Genomic DNA, 22,059 nt, shown 5'->3' on the forward strand with positions numbered 1-22,059 from the left:
TATGGTTGACTGGCTCCCTGAGCAATCTGTCTAAACCATCTGGCAGAGAATGCCTCATCGCCAGATCTCACCAATAAACACCAAGACCTCACTTGGCTGCCGGGGAGCCACAGTTAAATTCTTCTTTATAAGTAACGTACCCCCAGCGCAACTTACCCTTGGTATGGCTGTGAAGAGAAAGTCGTCCACCTTTTTGTAGAATGTGGATTTGCAAGCAAGTTGTAGTGACAGATGCAAGGTTCACTATCTCAGTTCATCCCCAACAGAGGACTCTCTGATCTCAGGAACACATACCAGACGTCAGCTGCTGCTGGAATGTCACCTATTTGCCCTTTGGTCTGCCCAAAACTTGTTGGTCTTTCAGCACAGTCCAGACTGCGGGAGTATGTGCTGAGGGAAGGACTGAAACTTGGTGCAGCCAATACTAAGTCCTTGTGGGGAAGTACCACAGAATAGGCTCCTTCAGTACTGCACATAGAGGGGCAGAGTTTGAGATGGGAAGTTCCTCCAGCTATGAAAAGGGCAGATCTGTCCAGAGGGCCACATGAGTGGCACAGGTCTATTTTTGAAGATCCCGACAGTGCTTATGAGCAATGTAAATCTCAGGATATAAAACTAGTAATGGGAGATTTTAACTCCAAAGTTGGACAGGAAAGGGTTGATAACATCATAGGACCTTTTGGATTAGGGGAGAAAGATGAAAGTGGAGAAAGATTTACTGATTGGTGTGTCAGAAACAACCAAGTGATCACCAATACTTGCTATAAAAACTATCCACATAGATTGTGTACTTGGATTAGCCCTGGAGATAGAACAAGGAATCAAATAGATTTCATTACCATCAATCAATGCTTTAGAAATAATATCACAAATTCTAAAGCCTACCTAGGAGCAGACTGTGGTTCAGGTCGCCATCCAGTAATGGCTACCATCAAAACAAAATTAAAGAAACTGAAACGTGGAAAAAAAGAGAAGGAAGTATATGTTGGGAGAACTTAAAAATGATAGCATACTATCATTTCTAAAGATTTCATTACCATCAATCAATGCTTTAGAAATAATATCACAAATTCTAAAGCCTACCTAGGAGCAGACTGTGGTTCAGGTCGCCATCCAGTAATGGCTACCATCAAAACAAAATTAAAGAAACTGAAACGTGGAAAAAAAGAGAAGGAAGTATATGTTGGGAGAACTTAAAAATGATAGCATACTTAAGCAACAATTCAAAACAGCTGTAGAAGAACACCTCAATGAAAACGAAACAACATCTATTTGGGACAGGTTTAAATATGCTATACAGCAATCAGCAAAGGAGATAATCCAAGTGCAAGAAATACAACACACCAACAAGGGGTGGATAACCAAAGCAATTCTAGATCTGATGGAACAAAGGAGGTTAGTGAAGAACAATGAAGTGCAATACAGAGAGCTAGACAGATCAGACAATTCTGCAATATTGCAAAGGAAGCTGACTCAAAAATGCAATGAAGTAGAAGGCCATATTAACAACAGCAAAGAAATGCACAAGAAAATTAAGGAAATTACTGGAATTAAGAAAACCTCTACAGGATGCATAAGATCAGCAGACAGATCCATACAAACAGATCCAGATAAAGAATGTGAAGAGGTGGATTCAGTATATAGAGCAGCTTTTTGAAGATGATAGAGGGGAACCCCCAGATATTAATCACCCTAATACTGGCCTACCTATTACCAAAGAAGAAATAACTAAAGCAATGAAAAGCGTGAAACATGGTAAAGCCACTGGACCTGATGAAATTTCAGTGGAAATGATACAAGCCCTAGAAGATCTGGGAACAGATATTCTTTTTGAACTGTTTAATGGCATATGAGTCTGGTGTATTGCCTGACAATCTCTTGAAATCAGTATTTATAACTCTGCCAAAAATTCCTAGAACTATTGACTGCGAAAATTATAGAACAATCAGTCTTATGAGTCGCATAATAAAGATTTTGTTGAGAATTGTTCTGAGTTGAATTAAAAACAAGTTAAGGCCAGAAACTTCTAAACTGCAATGTGGGTTTATTGAAGATAGAGGAACTAGGAACGCAATTTTCATACTACGAATGCTTTCAGAAAGGGCAATCAAATATCAAAATGATGTCTTTTTATGTTTTATTGATTTCACTAAAGCATTCGACAAAGTGCAACATGAAAAATTATTTCAAATTCTTGCTAAAGTAAACATTGACGGAAGGGACCAACAACGGCTTCAAAATTTATATTGGAATCAAACAGCGGCGGTAAAAATTGATGATAATATAAGCAGTTGGACTAAAATTCAAAGAGGAGTTAGACAAGGATGCATTGCCTCACCGGAATTATTTAATATCTATAGTGAAATGATTCTCAGAGAAATAGAAGACCTAGATGGGATAAAAATTGGAGGTGTTAACATCAACAATATAAGATATGCAGACAATACCACCCTATTAGCAAGTGCTGCAGAAGATCTACAAATCCTCCTAGACTAAGTAGTACAAACAAGTGCAGATCTTGGTCTAACCATCAACTGTTAAAAAAAAAATGTATGGTAATATCAAAACAGCAGGATACTCCCAACTGCCAATTGTACATCAGGAGATTAAAACTGGTCTTTTGTTCAATTACCTTGGTAGCTTAATGTCACAAGATGCTAGAAGTAAAGTAGAAATAAAAAGATCTGCCATTGCCAAAGCCAACTTCCAAAAAATGAAGCCCATTTTTACCAACAGACATATTTCTATGACAACAAGGCTTTCGCTACTAAAATGTTACATCCGGTCAATCTTGCTGTATGCTTCTGAAACATAGACTATAACACCAGAACTCCAAAGAAACTTAGAAGCAACAGAAATGTGGTTTCTTAGAAGAATGCTGAAAATATGTAGAGACAGGGTAACTAATGAGACAGTACTCCAACGTGCCCATACAAAAAGATCTTTAATGAGAACATTAAGTGAGAGGAAACTTAAGTTCCTGGGCCATGTAATCAGAAAGGGAGAAATAGAATGCCTTACGTTACAAGGCTGTATAGTCATAGTTATACCTTATTAATTCCAGGGGAAATTGGTTTTCATTACAGTTGCTCCATAAATAATAAATAGTAATAGAACCATAAATAGTTAAATAGTAATATGTAAATTATGCCAGTAATCGTTCGATGTGCAGAGCCATGATTGCCCAAGCATGTAACGCGCAAGGCACATGAAGAAGATGTTACTGAATGTAATGGATTTTAATGTAAAAATTTTGTTTTTGCATTTTTATAGAAATAAAGTCTTTTTGGTGTCTTGTTTTGTAACTATCTTGTGAAATTCATAGCTGATAGTTAAAACCATCAGAATTTAGTGAAGAAATTTTTGCAAATAAATGCTTTATATTATATATTTTCCATTTCAAGTTGTTAGCATTGCTGGTTCTAAATTAAACTTTGGTCAATTTCTGCTCATACCCATCAACAAACTGCCTTCAACTTTTATTGTTTAGATGGGTGAGCCTTGTTAATGTAGGAATAGTTAACTACTTCTGCCTACAGATTTGACAAGTTTCAGAGGAGTGAAATTAGAACTTGACTCTATTTGGCTTAATGGGTCAAATAACTGGCTCCTGTGATGAAAAATTTTCCTCTTGGCCATTGGATTGTTAATTATAACATGTACATGATACAGCTGGAAGAAACATTACATTTTAGTATTTGAATACTTGGCAATTTTTGAACTGTTGTAGCATGTTTTTGGCTCAAAGTTCAACATTTTATTGATTAAATATTGGAGCTGGCCATATCCCAATAATATTTGTCATACTGCACAGAAATAGGCTCTGTATCCCATCAAGATGACAGTGACCTTTGCCCTTATTTATACTAGTCCCATTTACCTGTATTTGATCCAAAGCTGCTTTTGCCTTAGCAAAGTCAAGTGCCTTGATGAGATGCTGCTTAAAAGTTGTGAAGTCATTGTTACCACCAGCATGTCACCAGCAGTTAGTGTGTGAAAAACTACTCCCTCAAATCTTCTCCATACCTCCCACCTCTCTCCTTAAACCGCTCGTGCCTATAAAAAGTATTTGCCCCCCCCCCGGAAGTTTTCATGTTTTATTATTTTACAACATTGAATCACGGTGGATTTAATTTGCCTTTTTTGACACTGATCAACAGGAGGAGACTTTCTTATCAAAGTGAAAACAGATCTCTTCAAAGTGAAAACAGATCTCTACAAAGTGATCTAAATTAATTACAAATATAAAACAAAATAATTGATAGCATAATTATTCACCCCCTTCAAGTCATTACTTAGTAGATGCACCTTTGGCAACAATTGCAACATTGAGTCTGTGTGGATAGGTCTCTATCAGCTTTGCACATCTGGACACTGCAATTTCCCCCCATTCTTCTTTACAAAATTGTTCAAGCTCTGTCAAATTGCATGGGGATCATGAGTGAACAGCCCTTTTCAAGTCCAGCCACAAATTCTCAATTGGATTGAGGTCCGTACTCTGACTTGGCCACTTCAGAACATTAACTTTGTTGTTTTTAAGCTATTCCTGAGTAGCTTCGGCTTTATGCTTGTCATTGTTTTGCTGCAAAACATGTCTTCTCCCAAATCACATTTCTCTTGCAGACTGCATCGGGTTTTCCTCCAGATTTTCCCTGTATTTTGTTGCATTCATTTTACCCTCTACCTTCCCAAGTCTTCCGGGGCCTGCTGCGGTAAAGCATCCCCACAGCATGATGCAGCCACATTCTTTATTGGTGCTTCATTGTAGGGATGGTGTGTTTTTGATGTATGGTGTTTGGCTACATCAAAAATAGCGTTTAGTTTGATGGTCAAAAAGCTCAATTTTGGTTTCATCAAACCATAGAACCTTCTTACAGCTGACTTCAGAGACTCCCACTTGTCTTCTGGCAAACTCTAGCCAGGATTCCATGTGAGCTTTTTTTTAACAGTGGCTTTCTCTTTGCCGCTCTCTCATAAAGCTGCAACTGGTGAAGCAACTGGGCAACAGTTATTGTATGTGCAGTCTCTCCCATCTCAGGCACTGAAGCTTGTAACTTCTCCAGAGTTGTCATAAGTTCCCTTCTTGCATGGTCACTCAGTGTGTGAGGATGGCCTGCTCTTGGCAGATTTACAGCCGTGTCATATTCTTTCCATTTCATGATGATTGTCTTGACTGTACTCCAAGGGATATTCAGTGACTTGGAAGTTTTCTTTTTATCCATTTCCTGACTTGTGCTTTTCAATAACCTTTTCGCAGTTGCTTGGAGTGTTCTTTTGTCTTCATGGTATAGTTTTTGCCAGGATACTGCCAGGTTAATCTCCAGTGCAATTATATACTTTCAATGGTGTTTGTTTATTTACTTATTGAGATACAGTGCAGAACAGACCCTTCTGGCCCTTTGAACCATCCTGCCCAGCAATCCCCCAATTTTAATCCTAGCCAAATCACAGGACTAGTTGACCTACTAGCCGGTACGTATTTGGATTAATCACAGGACAATTTACAACGACTAGTTAACCTACTAGCCGGTACGTATTTGGACTAATCACAGGACTATTTACAGTGACTAGTTGACCTACTAGCTGGTATGTACTTGGACTGTGGGAGGAAACCAGAGCATCGGGAGGAAGCCTACAAGGTCACTGGGCGAATGTACGAACTCCTTATAGGCAGTGGTGCAAAATAAACCCAAGTCACCGGTGCTGTAAAGTATTGTGGTAACCAGTAATCGACCAAGCCACCAGACTGCACACAATACTTCAGGTGTGGACTAACCAATGTTCTATAAAGTTTAACCTGATGTCCCTGCTCTTACAATCTTTGCCACAAATAATGAGGCAAACCACCCTTTATGCTGCCTTTTGAATGTTGATGAACATGGTACTTGGAGTCCAAGTCCTTAGTTCCCTGAAAGTAGCAACAAAGCGTTCGGTGAAGTGGATATATGGCATATTAGGTGTATTGCCTTCATGGACTGGGGCGTAGAATATGAAAGCTGGAACATTATATTGCATCTTTAGACCACACAGAGTATCAGATGCAACTCTTCTTGTCACAGTATATATGGGAAAGATGTGGTTGTGCTAGAGAGAATGCAGAGGAGAGTCACCCGAATATTGACTGGATTACAGGACGTCAGTTTAGGGGAAAGTTTGGATAGGCTGTGTTGTTTTCCCTGAAGTAAAGGAGGCTCTGATAGTGACCAAATAAAGGTAAATTAAGTTATGTGGCAGAGACAGGATAGATATATTTCTGTTTTCCCCATGAAAAGCATTGGTTTAAAGTGAGAGGAATGAGTTTCAGAGGAGAATTTTTTGACAAAGTGGTTGATGTTTGGAACAGGCTAGGTGACGGGTTTACAAAGTTTCACTCTACCCACAGTAGCCATTCTGAGCTCCCTGTGGTATAAAACCATAAGATATAGGAGCAGAATTAGGCTATTTGGCCCATCAAGTGTGCTCTGCTGTTTCATCATGGCTGATCCAATCTTCCTCTCAGCCCTAAATTCCTGCTTCTCCCTGTATCCCTTCTGGCTAACGAAATTCCTTACCGTCTCCATTCTGAAAGGAAGCCCCTCTATTCTGAGGCTTCCTACTATAGGAAACATTCCCTCCACATCCACTCTATCAAGGCCTTTCGCCAATGGATAGGTTTTAGTTAGGTCACTGCCCCCCCCCCTTCTGAATTCTACCGAATACAGGCCCAGAGCCATCAAGCGCTCTTCATATGATAAACCATTCAATCCAGGAGTCAGTTTTGTGAACCTCCTTTGAACCCTCTCCAGTTTCAGCACATCCTTTCAGAATCAGAATCAGGTTTATTATCAGTGGCATGTGTCGTGAAATTTGTTAACTTAGCAGCAGCAGTTCAATGCAATACATAATATAGAAGAAGAAAAAATACAATAAATAAATCAATCAGTTACAGTATATGTATATTGAATAGATGAAATTCTAAGATAAGTTGTCTAAAACAGCTTACAATACTCCAAGTGAGGCCCCTTCCAGTACTTTATAAAGTCTCAGCATTTCATCCTTGGTTTTGTATTCTAGTCCTCTTGAAATGAATGCTAACACTGCATTTGCCTTCCTCATCACAGACTCAACCTGCAAATTAACCTTTAGGAAATCCTGCACAAGGACTCTAGAGTCCCTCTGCGCCTCAGATTTCTGTATTTTCTCTCCAGTTAGAAAATAGTTAACCCTTTCATTTCTTCTACCAAAGTGCATGACCATATACTTTCCGACACTGTACTGCATCTGCCACTATTTTGTCCATTCTCCTAATCTCTAAGTCCTTCTGTACCCTCTCGACTTCCCGAAAGCTACCTGCTCCTCCACCTATCTTCATATCATCCGCAAACTTTACAACAAAGCCATCAATTCCATCATCCAAATCAAAGCATGACTGGAGAACACAATGAAGGGAGATCATATGGAAGTATATAAAAATGATGAGCTGTATAGATTGGGTAAATGCATGTAGGCTTTTCCCCCCTCAGGTTGTGTGAGACTAGAACTTCAAGTCATAGGTTTAAGGTGAAATATTTAAGGGGACTGTGAGGGGGAGCTTCTTCACTCAGGGTGGTTTGAGTGTGGAGTGAGATGCCAGTGGGAGCGGTAGAATCAGGTTCAATTAGGATATTTAAGAGAAGTTTTGATAGTTTATTGATGGGAGGGATTTGGCCGGTCTAGGTGCAAGCAGATGAAACTAGGCAGAAGATCAGTCTGTCAAGCACTAGATGGGCTGAAGGGCCTGTTTCTGTGCTTTCAATAACTGACTCTATAAATTGCCAGTGAACATGACTGAGTCAGGAACTGAGACAGACACAAATAGGCAAGATATAGAATGACAGATCTAATGCGAATAAGTGGGATCTATGTAGAAGGATAAAAGGATTGGTACTGATGTTGTAGGCTAATAGACCCACTCCTTTGCTGTGCATTTTTAACTCTGTGGCAACCCTAACTACCTGTGCTGCCATGTTAACTGATTGATGTACTGGACAGTGTTTCACTTCCTCAGTATTCCACAGAGCATCTTCTGTGTATGTTCCACCCTAATTTAACTTTACAATCCTTTTGGCAGGACTAAAATTTATACAATTTGATTTGCCCATTTTGGTATGGCTTTCCAAAAACTTGTGTTTTGCCAGGACATTTACAAAAGGACTATTTTCAACTCAGAAAACTATAAAACTGAAAATAATGATCACTCTAGAATCACAGAATAGAGTAGTACAAAAGGAAGTTGTTCAGCCCACCTGTCTTTAAGAGCTGCTAAAGTAAGAATATGTGTCCATCTAGATTATATCCTTTAGGAAATTTTTTTTAGAGTTAGTATTAAAATTGCATTTACTATCCTTCTGTTAAGTGACTGTATAAACTTTCAATGTGACCTTTCACCAATCTGCTTGTCACCAGAAATGTGCTCTCCGTTTCTTACTGGTCATAATTTTGAACATCTCTCCTTTTCCTCTGCTAAGGAAAAACAGCTTCTTCCCCACTGCTGTCAGACTTTTGAACCAATCTTCTCTTATCACACTCCTTTAACTCTGGTTCAATGTATTCTAGAAGTTGTAGGTATATTTAAGGTGGAAGTTGATAGTTTTCTTATCAAAGGATATGGCGAAAGGCAGGTGTATAGAGTTGAGTGGGATCCGAGATCAGCCATGGTGGAATGGCGGAGCAGATTCGATGGGTTGAATGCCTAATTCTGCTCCTACGTCTTATAGTCTTGTGCGATTCTTTTGTCTGAACCAATCACCTCTTCCACACCCGTTGCCAGTGGTGCCAAATTCTTGTGCTCTTGATTCTACCTCTTTTGATTATTCTGCTAACTGTTGCTTTAGTATTTTTTCCATACTACTTCAGATTGTAGTAAAACACCTGCACCATTCAGCTGTCTTTTGCTCTTCATTGTACTTACTGTTGTGTTTATTATTACTGTATATCCTGTTAACCCTGAGCTTGATGTGAGCAAGGAATTTCATTGCGGTGACTATAAACTTATCTGAATCACTTTATTCATATAACTGAAATCCCACAACCCTGATTTCATTCTGCAGTAGTTAATTTACTCTAAGCCTAGTTGAACTATAGAAATCTTAGAGTGGTGTGGCACCCAAAATTAGGGAAAATACCAGTTGAGAGCCAACACGAACTTGTAAAGGTTTGATATTACCACCTTTTGGATTTGCCGACCTCTGCCTGGGTGGTCTTTGTCAAATTTTTCCCCTGAAATGCAGGAGCAAATCTGTTGCTCTTGCCATTGGAGGTGTTATTGGTAGGATCATGGCGTTAAGGAATTCAAGGCCTTTTATTTGAATTTAATTCATATCTGGAGTTTGATTTCTCCAAGGTAAATTACTTGCATTAGTGCTCTTCTAAATATGTTCTAACAGGTTAATATTTAGGCACGCTCCTTCACCCATGCAACACCACCAGTCTCTATTAGGATAATAGATTGCTGTTCATAGTTACAAATCTGAAAGAATTATTGAAGCTCTGTATAATTAATATTGAGCAGACCATTAGACAAGGTCATTATAATTTTGTAAAGTTTATTTGAGCTCTTTGAATGTGGTATGGTTTTACTAAATGTGTGTTTGAAAGCTAATTAACCCAGTATGTGCAACCTTAAACTTTGTCACTCAATGGAATGTTCCTGGTACTGCACCCTATATACCTAGAATGTTCTGTAGTGATCATTAGGATTAAGACTTCATAGCTGTTTGTTTAATTCCATATTGGCAAGAGTCGTGAAAAAAATTTTGTAAGCTTTTCCCTGAAGATGTGAGCATGCCAAGGTTCAAGGTTGGGCTTGCGTTCATTATGTGATTTGTTTAATTTGGGCCCATATAAGGCTGATCTTTTGTTAGTGAAGTCTATACAAGTGTTTCATTTGCACAAAAAAGCTAAATCGTCTATTTAGTTTTTTTTGTTTTATATAAAATGATTAATCTGGAACAGGCTATCCAGATAAATGATGAAGTAAATCATATTGGGTAAAGTGAAAAGTTGCTGCGTGAGGCTTGTGCTTTGAACAGTTGGCAAGTCAAACCGCTGAAATACAGTACGGTTGTTCCCAGAATTGTGTGTTCTCGTGTTCCGTGTATGTGATCTACCACTTTCCTTATAATAGTTATACAACATGGAAATGGATCCTTTGGCCCAACTTATACTAGTCCCATTTGTCTGCATTTGATCCATATCATTCTAAACCCTTTATATCCATGTAGATGCCCAAATGTCTTTTAAACTTTGCAATTGCACCTGCCTCTACCATTTCCTTCAGCAACTCATTCCACATGTCTGCTACTTTTGTCAAAGCTACAGCTTGCCATCTTTTGAAAAAAATGAAAATTCATTTGCAGAATGTTGAAGATAAATAGCAATTATAATTGTTCATCTTTGAAGATGTATGAGTATAGGAAAGGCTAGTATCTTTTCATTAATATGACTTTAAATGTCATGTTTGCTTATGGTGTGATTTTTTTGGCTTGGTGCATTTATCTAGGACTAAAGTGAGTAGTTGGATCTTTGGCTGATTTGTATGCATTACATTCATTGGTTGTTCAAGTGATTTGATGCCGTGTATGTCTAATTAGTATGTAATGTCTGTGAATTGTGATTGTAGAGCTAAGTGAGCTGACTGCTGAAGAGCACTCTCCATTCTTTTTGTAATTGAACTTCAATGTATGGAAAGGTCATATGTCAATGAAAATAGACCTCACTATGTCAGAAGTATTAGGCGAGTTCCCATTGATTTGCTTTATAAAATATTGGAGGTAATGAAAGAGCCAACATGTAGGATAGGCTTTCGTAACCTTGTTTTTGACAATTTCTTTATGACAGTTGTAACTTGTCCATGATGCTATTAGTAGAATTGGCAACCACACAGTTCTTGTGAAAATAATGTCTTGTCTTTACACCCAAGACGTTCTTCATTGCATTATGAAGTACTACACTTGCTCATGGGAAACACTTAGACCAGACCGATGGACTGATACAGTATAAGCTGTTTAATCTAGTTTACTGTGTTGTGATCCGAGTCATTAATATGGATTTTTGTTCCTTTACAGGGAGTGGTGATGGTCAGGGACGGATTCTCCAGCGCTTTCCTGAAAAGGAATGGGAAGACAATCCCTTTCCAGAGGGCATTCAATTGGTTAGTCCCTGCTATAAATATTGTTAGTCTTTACCTTTTGAAAGTAGGTATTTAATCCTTTAGTTTGTCTCTCTCTGCTCTTCACACACTCGCACGCATTCGTGTGCACAAGCATGCAATCTCTCTGCAGGTTTAGACACTCGGGCAGATATTACATTAGGCATACGCAATGGGGACTAAGGTGTCACAGTGCACTTTTAGGGAGGGCAGGCCCTTTACTTGGCAAGATTGCTCTTGTGGATGGGTGCATTCAGTGACCATTTGGCTTTTGGGCTCTGGGCTAACGTAGTTGGCAGCTAAAGAGAGAGACGGGTGCCAGGAGCAGGAAGATGCTAGTCAAGAGGAGAGTATTGAGCATGAACTTTAAGTGTCAGGTTTGGCTAGGCATTGTCAGGATGCTAGGCATTATGAGTGTGTTAGGCAGGAAGTAGGGCGAATTAATTGGGAACAGCTGTTTTTGGGCATGTCCAAATCTGACATGTGGTGGGTATATAAAGACCAACTACACAGAGTACAGGACAGGTATGTTCCAGCAAGAAGAAAGGACAAAAATGTTAAATTATGCCAAGAAAGATGGTGAATTCAGTCAAGAAGAAAAAAGAAAGCTTATGTAAAGTTTCAGAAACTAAAATCAGAAATGGAGCCCATGAGCATTATAAAGAAGCTAGAAAATAACTCGGGAAGGAAATTTGGAGAGCCAGGAGGGGCCATGGAAAGTCCTTAGCAAATAGGAATAGAGAGAATCCGAAGGCATTCTCTACTTAAATATATTTAGGGAATGGGTAGGACTATTCAAGTGCAAAGGAAGGGAACATGTGCATGGAGGCAGAGTGTACAGGTGAGGTCCTAAATGAGTACTTTTCCTTGGTAAATACTGATGTAAAGGACATGGAGGACGGGGAGATCAGTGCAGAAAGTGCTAATTTGATAGCATGTTTTGAGATTTTTAAAAAGATGATGGTAGTGTGAGGTTCTTAAAGAACATTAAGGAGATGTGTCTGCATAGCCTGATAGGTATACCCCTAGGTTATTGAGAGAGGCAAGAGGTGAGAATGGAGATCCCCTCTAGTCCCAGGTGAGATACGAGGGGACTGGTGAGTAGCTAATGTCATGTCCTTATTCCCTCTTGAAAAATGAAAACCAGTGAGTCTCACTTCATTGTTAGGGAAGTTACTGGGGAAGATGCTTAGTGATGGGACTTATGAGCAATTAGAAATACCTGGCCTAATGTGGGAAAGTTCTGCTTGGCCAAATGAGGCTCTATGCGGGGCAAATCATGTCTTACTAACTTGACTGAGTTTTTCAAGGAAGTGAAGAGGGTGATTGATGAAGATAGAGCTGTGGATGTTTCTATATTGATTTTAAGATATAAGATCATAAGATATAGGAGCAAAATTAGGCCATTTGGCCCATTGAGTCTGTCCCGCCATTTCATCATAGTTAATCCATTTTCATCTCAGCCCCAATCTCCTGCCTTCCTCCCGTATTCCTTGATGCCCTGATCAATTGAGGAATTGTCAACCTCTGTCTTAAATATACATAAAGCAGGCTGCCACAGCTGCCTGTGGCAATGAATTCCATAGATTCACTACTCTCTGGCTAAAGAAATTCCTCCTCATCACCTTTCTAGATGGTTGCCCCTTTATTTCGTTGCTGTGTTCTCTGGTCTTGCATTCTTCCACCATTGGAAACATCCTCTCCACATCCACTCTATCAAGGCCTTTCACTATTTGATACGTTTCAATTAAGTCACCCTCTTCACTTCTTCTACCATAGTGTATGACCATACATTTCCTGACACTATATTCCATTTGTCACTATCTTTGCAGATTCTAATCTGTCCTCCTGTAGCCTATCTACTTCCTCAAAACTACCTGCTCCTCCACATATCTTTGTATTGTCTATAAACTTTGCAACAAAGCCATCAATTCCATCATCTAAATCTGACATATAACGTAAAAAGAATTGGTCCCAACACAGACCCCTGTGGATCGCCACTAGTCACTGGTAGCCAAACAGAAAAAGCTCCCTTTATTCCCACTCTTTGCCTCCTGCCAATCAGCCACAGCTTTATCCATGCTAGAATCTTTCCTGTAATACCATGGGCTTGTAGCTTGTTAAGCAGCCTCGTGTGGCACCTTGTCAAAGGCCTTCTGAAAATACAAGTGCACAACATCAACTGATTCTCCTTTGTCTATCCTGCTTGTTATTTTTCAAAGAATCCCAACAAATTAGTCAGGAAAGATTTTCCCTTGAGAAAACCATGCTGATTATAGCTTATTCTATCATGTGACTCCAAGTACCCCGAAACCATAACCTTAGTAATCGATCTCAACGTCTCCCCAACCACTGAGGCCAGACTAACTGGCCTATAATTTCCATTCTTCTGCCTCCCTCCCTTCTTGAAGCGCGGAGTGACATTTGCAATTTTCCAGTCAATAGAAACCTTTCCACAATCTGTTGATTCTTGAAAGATCATTACTAATGCCTCCACAATCTCTTCAGCCACCACTTTCAGAACCCTGGGTGTACACCATCTGGCCCAGGTGACTTATCTACCTTAATACCTTTCAGTTTCCCAAGAACCTTCTCTTTAGTTATGGTAACTTCACACACTTCATGCTGCCTGACACCTAGAACTTCCACCATACTACTCACGTCTTCCACAGTGAAGACTGATACAAAATACTTAATCAGTTTGTCCGCCATTTCTTTGTTCCCCCCATTGCTACCTATCTATCATCGTTTTCCAGCGGTCCGATATCCACTCTCACCTCTCATTTACACTTTATGTATGTGAAGGAAGTTCTGGTATCCTCTTTAATATTATTGGCTAGCTTACTTTCATATTCCATCTTGACCTTAATGACTTTTTTAGTTGCCTTCTGTTGGTTTTTAAAAGCTTCTCAATCCTCTAACTTCCCATTAGTTTTGACTTCTCTTGTTAGCCACAGTAGTGTCATCCTGCCTTTAGAATACTACTTCCTCTTTGAGATGTGTATATGTCCTGTGTCTTTTGAATTGCTTCCAGAAATTCCAGCCATTGCTGCTTTGCCATCATCCTTGCCAGTATTCTTTTCCAGTCATTTCTGGCCAACTGTTTTCTCATGCCTCTGAAATTACCTTTACTCAGTATTGATGCATATGACTTCAGCTTCTCTTTCTCAGTTTTCAGGGTGAATTCTATCACATTGTGATCACTTTCCCCAGAGGGTCATTTTACCTTAAGCTCTCTAATCTATTCCAATTCAATGCACAGCACCCAATCCTGAACATCTATGACTAACATGAGAGGGCACAGTTTTAAGCTGCTTGGAAGTAGGTATAGAGGAGATGTCAGGGGTAAGTTGTTTTACACAGAGTGGTGAGTGCGTGGAATGGGTTGCCGGCAGCAGTGGTGGAGGCGGATATGATAGGGTCTTTCAAGAGACTCCTGGATAGGTACATAGAGCTTAGAAAAATTGAGGGCTGTGGGTAACCCTAGGTAATTTCTAAGTAAGTACATGTTTGGCACAGCATTGTGGGCCGAAGGGCTTGTATTGTGCTGTAGGTTTTCTATGTTTCTATCTGATCCCCTAGTGGGCTCAACCATGAGCTGCTCTAAAAGGCCATCTCGGAGGCATTCTAGAAATTCCCCTCTTGGAATCCAGCACCAACCTGATTTTCCCTATCTACCTGCATATTGAAATCCCCCATGACTGTTGCAACTTTTTGCCTTTTGGCAAGCATTCTCTATGTCCATTTGTAATTTGTAGACCACATCCTTGTTACACTTAGGGGATCTGTATATAACTCCCATCAGGGTCTAAAATATCCTTGCTATTCTTTGGCTCTATCCATAATGATTCAACACTTTCCTGTGTTATCTTTTTCTAATGATTTGATTTCAATTTTTACCAAAAGAGCAACTCCACCCTCTTTGCCTTCCTGCCTGTCCTTCGATAAATGTGTATCCTTGGACTTTTAGCTCCTAGCTATAATCTTCTTTCAGGCATGATTCAGTAATGCATACAACATCATATATGCCAATCTGTAACTGTGCCACAAGCTCATCTACCTTTTTCCATATACTACGCACATTCAAATATAACAGCTTTAGTCCTATATTCACCTTTTTCAATTTTGTCCATCTTTTACATTGCAACTTATGCTGTTGACTGCAATTTTGCCCTATCATCAGCCTCTCCTTGCTACGAGCCTCACTACACGTTGCTGCTGTTTGTTAACCAACTACCTCATCTTCAGCACTATCACTCCGGTGCCAATGCCCCTGCCAAATTAGTTTCAATCCACTCAAACAATTCTTGCCAACCTGTCTGCAAGCATATTGGACCCCCTTGGGTTCAGGTGCAACCTGTCCCTTTTGTACAGATCGTACCTTCCCCAGAACAGATCCTAATATCCATAAATCAAAACCCCTGCCCCCTGCACCAGTTCTTCAGCCACGCAGTCACCTGCCAAATTTTAGTATCGCATTTGACAATGTCCCTCATGGGGAGGCTCATCCAGAACTTTAAGGTGCATGGAATCCATATGAATTGGTTGAATTCAGAATTGGCTTGCTCATAGAGGGACTGAAAATGTCACTGAAGGATCTGAAAGTTTAGAGTAAGAAGGTAAACACGAGTGTTTATTTTCCCTACTGTGACATTGAGGTTTAAGGCGAAGACATTTTAAACACTTAAAAAGGTTCTGCCTAAGTAAATGTTAAAAAGTTTTGTATGGTTGCCTCAGTCCTCACCCTCATTTGATTCAGCCAGTCTTGCAGTCTACAGGAGTGTGTATGATACTGGGATTTCCATGTGTGTAAGTACTTAATGATTGGATAACAGATGTTGTTATAACCTCACATTGGAAGATTTGTATGTAAATTCTTCATTTTCTCTGATCACCTCTTGCAGTTTTGTCAACCTGGTGGATGGCAGCTGGTTCTTGAAAGGAAATCTCCAAACTTCTTTGTTGCAGTTTTAACAGATATCAACTCAGAGAGACATTATTGTGCATGTTTCACCTTTTGGGAAGCAGTTGAGAGTTCACAGGTATTTAAATTACTATAGTAACCTCTGTTTAATTAACATTTTTAATGTGGCAGTAATGTCCCACAGTGTTTCATGTGAGCAACAGTGATCTGTTTGAAATCTTAATGCAGTTATCAGATGCCCTTGTCAGAGTAGCTTGTTTTCTGGAGAGTTTGAGAAGAAAAAGCCAAGAGCTGTGGAGTGAGGATTCATAATTGATGTCCTTGGGCATCTAAAGACAATGCTACAGATGATTGACTGAATAGATGTTTGAGAAGCAGCAATAACTCAGAGGAATGTAAGAGTGGAGGAAGTTGAAGAAAGGCAAAATGGTGTTTCAACCCAAAACATTGTCAGTTCCTTTCTTTCAACAGATGTTGCTTGACCTGTTGAGGTCTCCAACAGATTGTTGAACAGTATTTGCAGTTCATTGTGTTCTCATTACATTAGATCCCAGCTGACCTGGATAACCAGTCACATAAAACATGCTTAAATGCCACCCCTCCCCCCGCTCCTTGAATAAGTAACTGTATTCTTATTCATGTATTGGGCTTCTTGCCTGCAATTATTGGCTGGGGTCTTGATTTACTGGAGCATTTGCATATGTTACACTGTATTTTTCACTGAGGTCTGCTTAATGTTTTTCTCTAAAACCTCAGCAAAATCATGGAAATTACACTGAAGAGGACTCAAAATTTCAGACTCCACAGTTATTTGCCCCAAAAAGTCTGGTTCTGGTTTCACAGTTGGACTACACGGAGGTGTTCAGGGTAAGAACTGCATGGATGACAAGAAACCGTGCATTTTTATTTAACTTAGTGGAAACTATGAAGTATATAAATAATTGTACATGTCATTATTTAGTCATACAAAAATGTCATGGAACAAATGGTCATTTAGCAATGCAGAGTCTCACATACAGCATAATGATTTATTATCATAAAATCATCACATGACTAGCCTAGATTGTTAATGTTTTTAAAAAAAACAAACTTCTCAAAGCATATCAGGGAAGCATAAATGAACAAATTTCAAAAGCACTCCAAAATTAATTACTTTGAGTAATAATAGAAAATGGTGGAAATTCTCAGCAGATCCCATAGCATATATGGTCAAGAAATAGAGCTAACATTTTAAGGTAATTAACTTCCATCAAAAATGGGAAAAGTTGGAAGTAAGTTTTGAGTTGCAAAAAAAGGAACATTGTTGGGATGGTTCTACAGAACAAAGGTTTGTGATAGGGTCAAGATTGTGAAAGACTGTGGTGGTAGTGATGATAGCTGAAAAGGATAGTAACGGTGAATAAATTACAAAATGTGCATCTGGGATAAATAGAAGGAAATAAAAACTGAAGTTACCGGAAGAAAGAGCGGGGAAAGAAAAACTAGGTACCAGAATGGCTGATGTGAAATTGTTGAATGTAGGTTGGTTTTAATGATGACCGGTGCTGGAGAAGTTTAGAATTCAAAGTAACCTTATTATCAAAGTGCAGATATGTCACCATGTACGACCCTGAAATTCATTTCCTTGCGGGCATACTCATTAAATCCATAATAAAGTCCATAATAATATAATAACCATAATATAATCAATGAAAGAATGCACTAACTTGGCATTCAACCAATGTGCAAAAGACAACGAACTGTGCACATATAAAAAGAAAAGAAATAATAACATAGAACATAGAATAGTATAGCACAGTACAGGCCTTTCGGCCCACAATGTTGTGCCGACCCTCAAACCCTGCCTCCCATATAAGCCCCCACCTTAGATTCCTCCATAAACCTGTCCTCCATATACAATAAATAAACAATAAATATGAATGTGAGCTGAAAAGTGCTTGAAAATTAGTCCATAGTTTGTCAGAACATTTCAATGATGGGACAAGTGAAGCTGAGTGAAGTTATCCCCTTTGGTTCAAGAGCCTAATGTTTGAAGGGTAATAATTCTTCCTGAATCTAGTGTTTTGAGTCTTGAAGCTCCTGTATCACCTTTCTGATGGCAGCAGCATGAAAAGAGCATGTGTTAGGTGGTTGCGGTCCCTGATGATGGATGGTACTTTTCTGCAAAAGTGCTTTGTGTAGATGTATGCAGTGGTGGGGAAGGCTTTACCCGTGATGGACTGGGCCATATTCACTACTTTTTGTAGCATTTTCAATTCAAGGGCATTGGTGTTTCCATACCAGGCTGTGATGCAGCCTGTCAAAATATACTCCACTGCGCATCTATGGAAATTTGTCAAGGTTTTAGGTGTCATGCCGAATCTTTACAAGCTGCTAAGGAAATAGAGGTGCTGCCGTGCTTTCTTCATAATTGTACTTGCATGCTGGACCCAGGACAGGTCCTCTGAAATAATAACACTGAGGAATTTAAAGTTGCTGACCCCCCACCTCTGAACCTCAGAGGACTGGCTCACCTTTGGATTCCTCATCCTGAAGTCAGTAATTGGTTCCTTGGTCTTGCTGACATTGGGAAAGAGGATATGTTTATTGCAGCACTCAGCCAGATTTTCAATTTCCCTCCTATATTCTGATTTGTCACCACCTTTGATTTGGCCTACGACAGTGGTGTAGTCAGCAAACTTGAATATATCATTGGAGCTGTGTTTAGCCACACGGGCATAAGTATAAAGCGAGTAAGCACACAGCCTTGTGGAGCACCTGTGATGATGGAGATCATGGAGGTGATGTTTTAGCCAATCCAAACTGACTGGAGTCTGCAAGTGAGGAAATTGAGAATCCGGTGGCACAAGGAGATTATTGAGTTGATTGGGGGTTGAAAATTCCAAAGCTTGGTTTCAGCTAACTAATTGATTGGCCATTATAGGAATGTGAGAACCCTAAAATTTGAAGAGCTCATAAAGACATACCAGAAAAGATGAGAAGAAGGCAAAGAAGCTTTGTGTTTCAATGTAGTAAGAATTTTACATTTGCATTTGCACTTAAGTGGATTTAGGAGTATTGCTTGAAGGTTGAGAACCAGAGTACAAACAGAATTTTGAATTTTAGCTGAAAACTTGAGCAATCGATCAGGTTTACTCTGGACGTATGGAACTGTTACAGCCAGAGATAACTGAGCGTGACCAAAGAAGTTTGCAGTGACAATAGGCAGTCTTATAGTGATGAAAGATTTCAAGTCAAAAGCTTGCTTGGGAACAAGTTTCATTAAGATTACAAACTCTGTTCCATCTCAGATGGTGATGTGGAAGAAATACAGAAGTGGTAATGTATGTACAAAGTTTTCAGGGGTGACCAAAAGCATTGGCATCAGTTTTGCCAAAGTTTATGAGTGATAATTGCAACTCGTTTGTGGTTTCTTATCAGACAAAGATTGTGATAAATTGGAGGCCCTGGAGGAATTAAGTGATGTACTGAGATGGAACTGAGTACAACAAGTTATACTTGGTTACCCCACAGGGGCCAGTATTTGGCTTGTTGAGCGTGCATCAGCTCTCTACCAGTGCAGCTCTCGAGGTCCATCTACCAGCTCATGCTCTACAGACTCGCAAATTTTTTCAACCATGTATTTATCCAATTCCCTCTTGAAGACCACAGTGGAAGCTGCCTTACCACATCTGTAGTTTGTATCTCATAGTTCTGATATAGTATTATCTTACGATAAGATATATAGTATTATTTACTATCACCTCTGTCCTGATGAAGAGTGTCAGCCTGAAATATCGACTGTTTGTTTCTTACCATAGATGCTCTCTAAGCTGCTGAGTCCCTCCAGCATTTTGTGGGTGTTGCTCTGGATTTCCAGCATCTGCAGAATCTCTTGTTTTAGCATTCCAGAGATTTTTTTTTTGTCTGCCTGTTATGGCGCTGGCATTAAGGGCAGCAATGAAAGTTTTCATTGCTTTTCTGGTTTTTTTTGACCAGTCAGGGTTGTTACTCCTGAGCTGAACCTCTGAACCTGGAGGAGCAGTGCACCACTCTTAGTCTGGCCTCTACCCTTTGACCTGTTTGGTATGGGTGATCCTACCAGGAGTCAAATCACAAGCCCCTGACTCCAGCTGTCCGGGTCATTGAGGCACGCAAGCCTCCAAACCCTACAACAAGGTTGTGGTCCTCTTGGGGTATTCCAGACAAGCCTTTGCTATAGTTGGCATACTTGAACAAATGTTAGTCTGACTTACAGCTAGAGACCAGCAGGAATCCAGACTTTATAGATTGATCTTGGCAGGAATTGATCCAATCTTCAAACTACAGTGATTCACATCATTATCTTGGGGACGAAAAACAGGGCCAGTGCTTGGTTTTCAATAGGATTGAGACCATTCTCCTGCATTGTTGTTTCTCTGGGAGGAGTCTGTGACTGCAGTTGTTAAGTTGTGGCCATTCCTGTTTGGGTGACATTACATGTGAACACCTTTATATAGCTTCCATTGCTTATTTAACATTTCCTGTACAAGCAGGGGAAGGAGGGCAGTCTGAGTCCTGCAATCTATTGTATAAGCAGCTTAAGGACCAGAGTAACAGCTGTCTTTCCTTTTGTCACTGTTGGCTGTGTAGCAAGAGTAGTCAGCAGTCTGTTGCAATACTGACTCTCCAGGTGTCATCCTTGAAAAAAGCAAAACCAGGTCTATATAATTTACAAAAAACATCTGAAATGTCCTGAATTATACTGAAAAAATTACCTTTGTTTATGGCTGCAGTCACTGCCTGATTTGAGTATTTCAAGCATCTTTGTATTTTAACTTACTGCTATGTGTAATAGAAAATATAAGTGATTTATCTCCAGTTGTTTCTCTTTCTTTCTCCTCTGTCTCTCATGCAGAATTGCCTGGGTCTAATCTACACCATTTACATTGACTGTCTGGATTTTCCATTGGAGAAGGTGGTTGGGAACCTGCTGACTTGCATCGTTCCCATCACAGGAGGATCCCAGGTCAGTCAGTCTGAGCATGTTTTTTTTTCATTCTCAGTTTTAGTTCAGTTTCCGATGTAATGACTTTTTTCCAGAACTGTGTTGAATTATCGATAACTACTTTGGTGAAATTAGTGAAGGCATATGTTGACTGTCTTTTTCATTTAAATAAAGATGAGTGACTATCATAAGAAGAACAGACTGGGGCTTCAATTTTGCAAGAAGATAATTCTGTGCAGTTGTAGATTCCATTTGGATTTCCTTTGCTGAGAAGTTCAGATCATGTTTGGAACGCTTGAATGCACCAGGATTGAGTATCTGTGTGCTGTTGTTCTGAGAACTTATTCCAGAAGCAAGTTATAGAATGGAATGATTGGTGATTTCATTTTCTTTCTTGGACAAACAACAAGTACCCCACCATCAACCTATTGGGAGTTGCCATTGACCAAAAATATGTAGTTTGGCCGCTGGAACAGGTCAGGAGTTGAGTAATCTGTGAGTGTTTAACTGATACCTCAAAGCCTTTCCATCATCTACAAAAGGAAAGTCAGGATTGTGATTAAATACTTTCCGCTAGGATGAGTGCAGCTTCAATGGTAGTGAAGAGGCTCAACATCTCCCAGGACAAAACAGCCTGCATGACTGCTATCCCATCCACTTCTGACATAACAGTGTGAGCCATTTACAATGTGCACTGCAGTTACTCATCTTGGCTACTGTGACAGCACCTCTTAAAACAGTGAATGCTACACCATAAATTATGATATATGGAACATCAAGGTCCTCCAAGCCAGACACCATCCTGAAACTATATCACCGCTTCTTTGTCAAAGTTAGGTCTTTACCTTCCCCAGTAGCATTGTGGAATACCTACGGCAGATATACAGTATATCTATGGTTCAAAGATATGACTCAGTATCACATATTCTTGTGTGATTGGGGTTGGACAATAAATGCTTACTGTTCTGGTTCCTGAAAACATAGTGGCTGGAGTTGCTAAAT

General features: G+C 39.7%; 1 protein-coding gene across 2 annotated transcripts in view; it reads left to right on the forward strand.

The window, feature by feature from the left end:
• The window catches only part of sbf1 (SET binding factor 1), a 197,680-nt gene that overhangs the window by 67,703 nt on the left and 107,918 nt on the right, over window positions 1-22,059 (forward strand). For both annotated transcript variants that reach the window (XM_072241664.1, XM_072241665.1), the window contains exons 2-5: window positions 11,085-11,170; window positions 16,072-16,209; window positions 16,848-16,958; window positions 20,968-21,078. In XM_072241664.1, coding sequence (XP_072097765.1) covers window positions 11,085-11,170; window positions 16,072-16,209; window positions 16,848-16,958; window positions 20,968-21,078 — 446 coding nt within the window. The remainder of the gene's footprint in view (window positions 1-11,084; window positions 11,171-16,071; window positions 16,210-16,847; window positions 16,959-20,967; window positions 21,079-22,059) is intronic.

The sequence above is a fragment of the Mobula birostris genome, chromosome 23, assembly GCF_030028105.1.
Source record: "Mobula birostris isolate sMobBir1 chromosome 23, sMobBir1.hap1, whole genome shotgun sequence".
In the NCBI taxonomy this organism is placed as follows: domain Eukaryota; kingdom Metazoa; phylum Chordata; class Chondrichthyes; order Myliobatiformes; family Myliobatidae; genus Mobula; species Mobula birostris.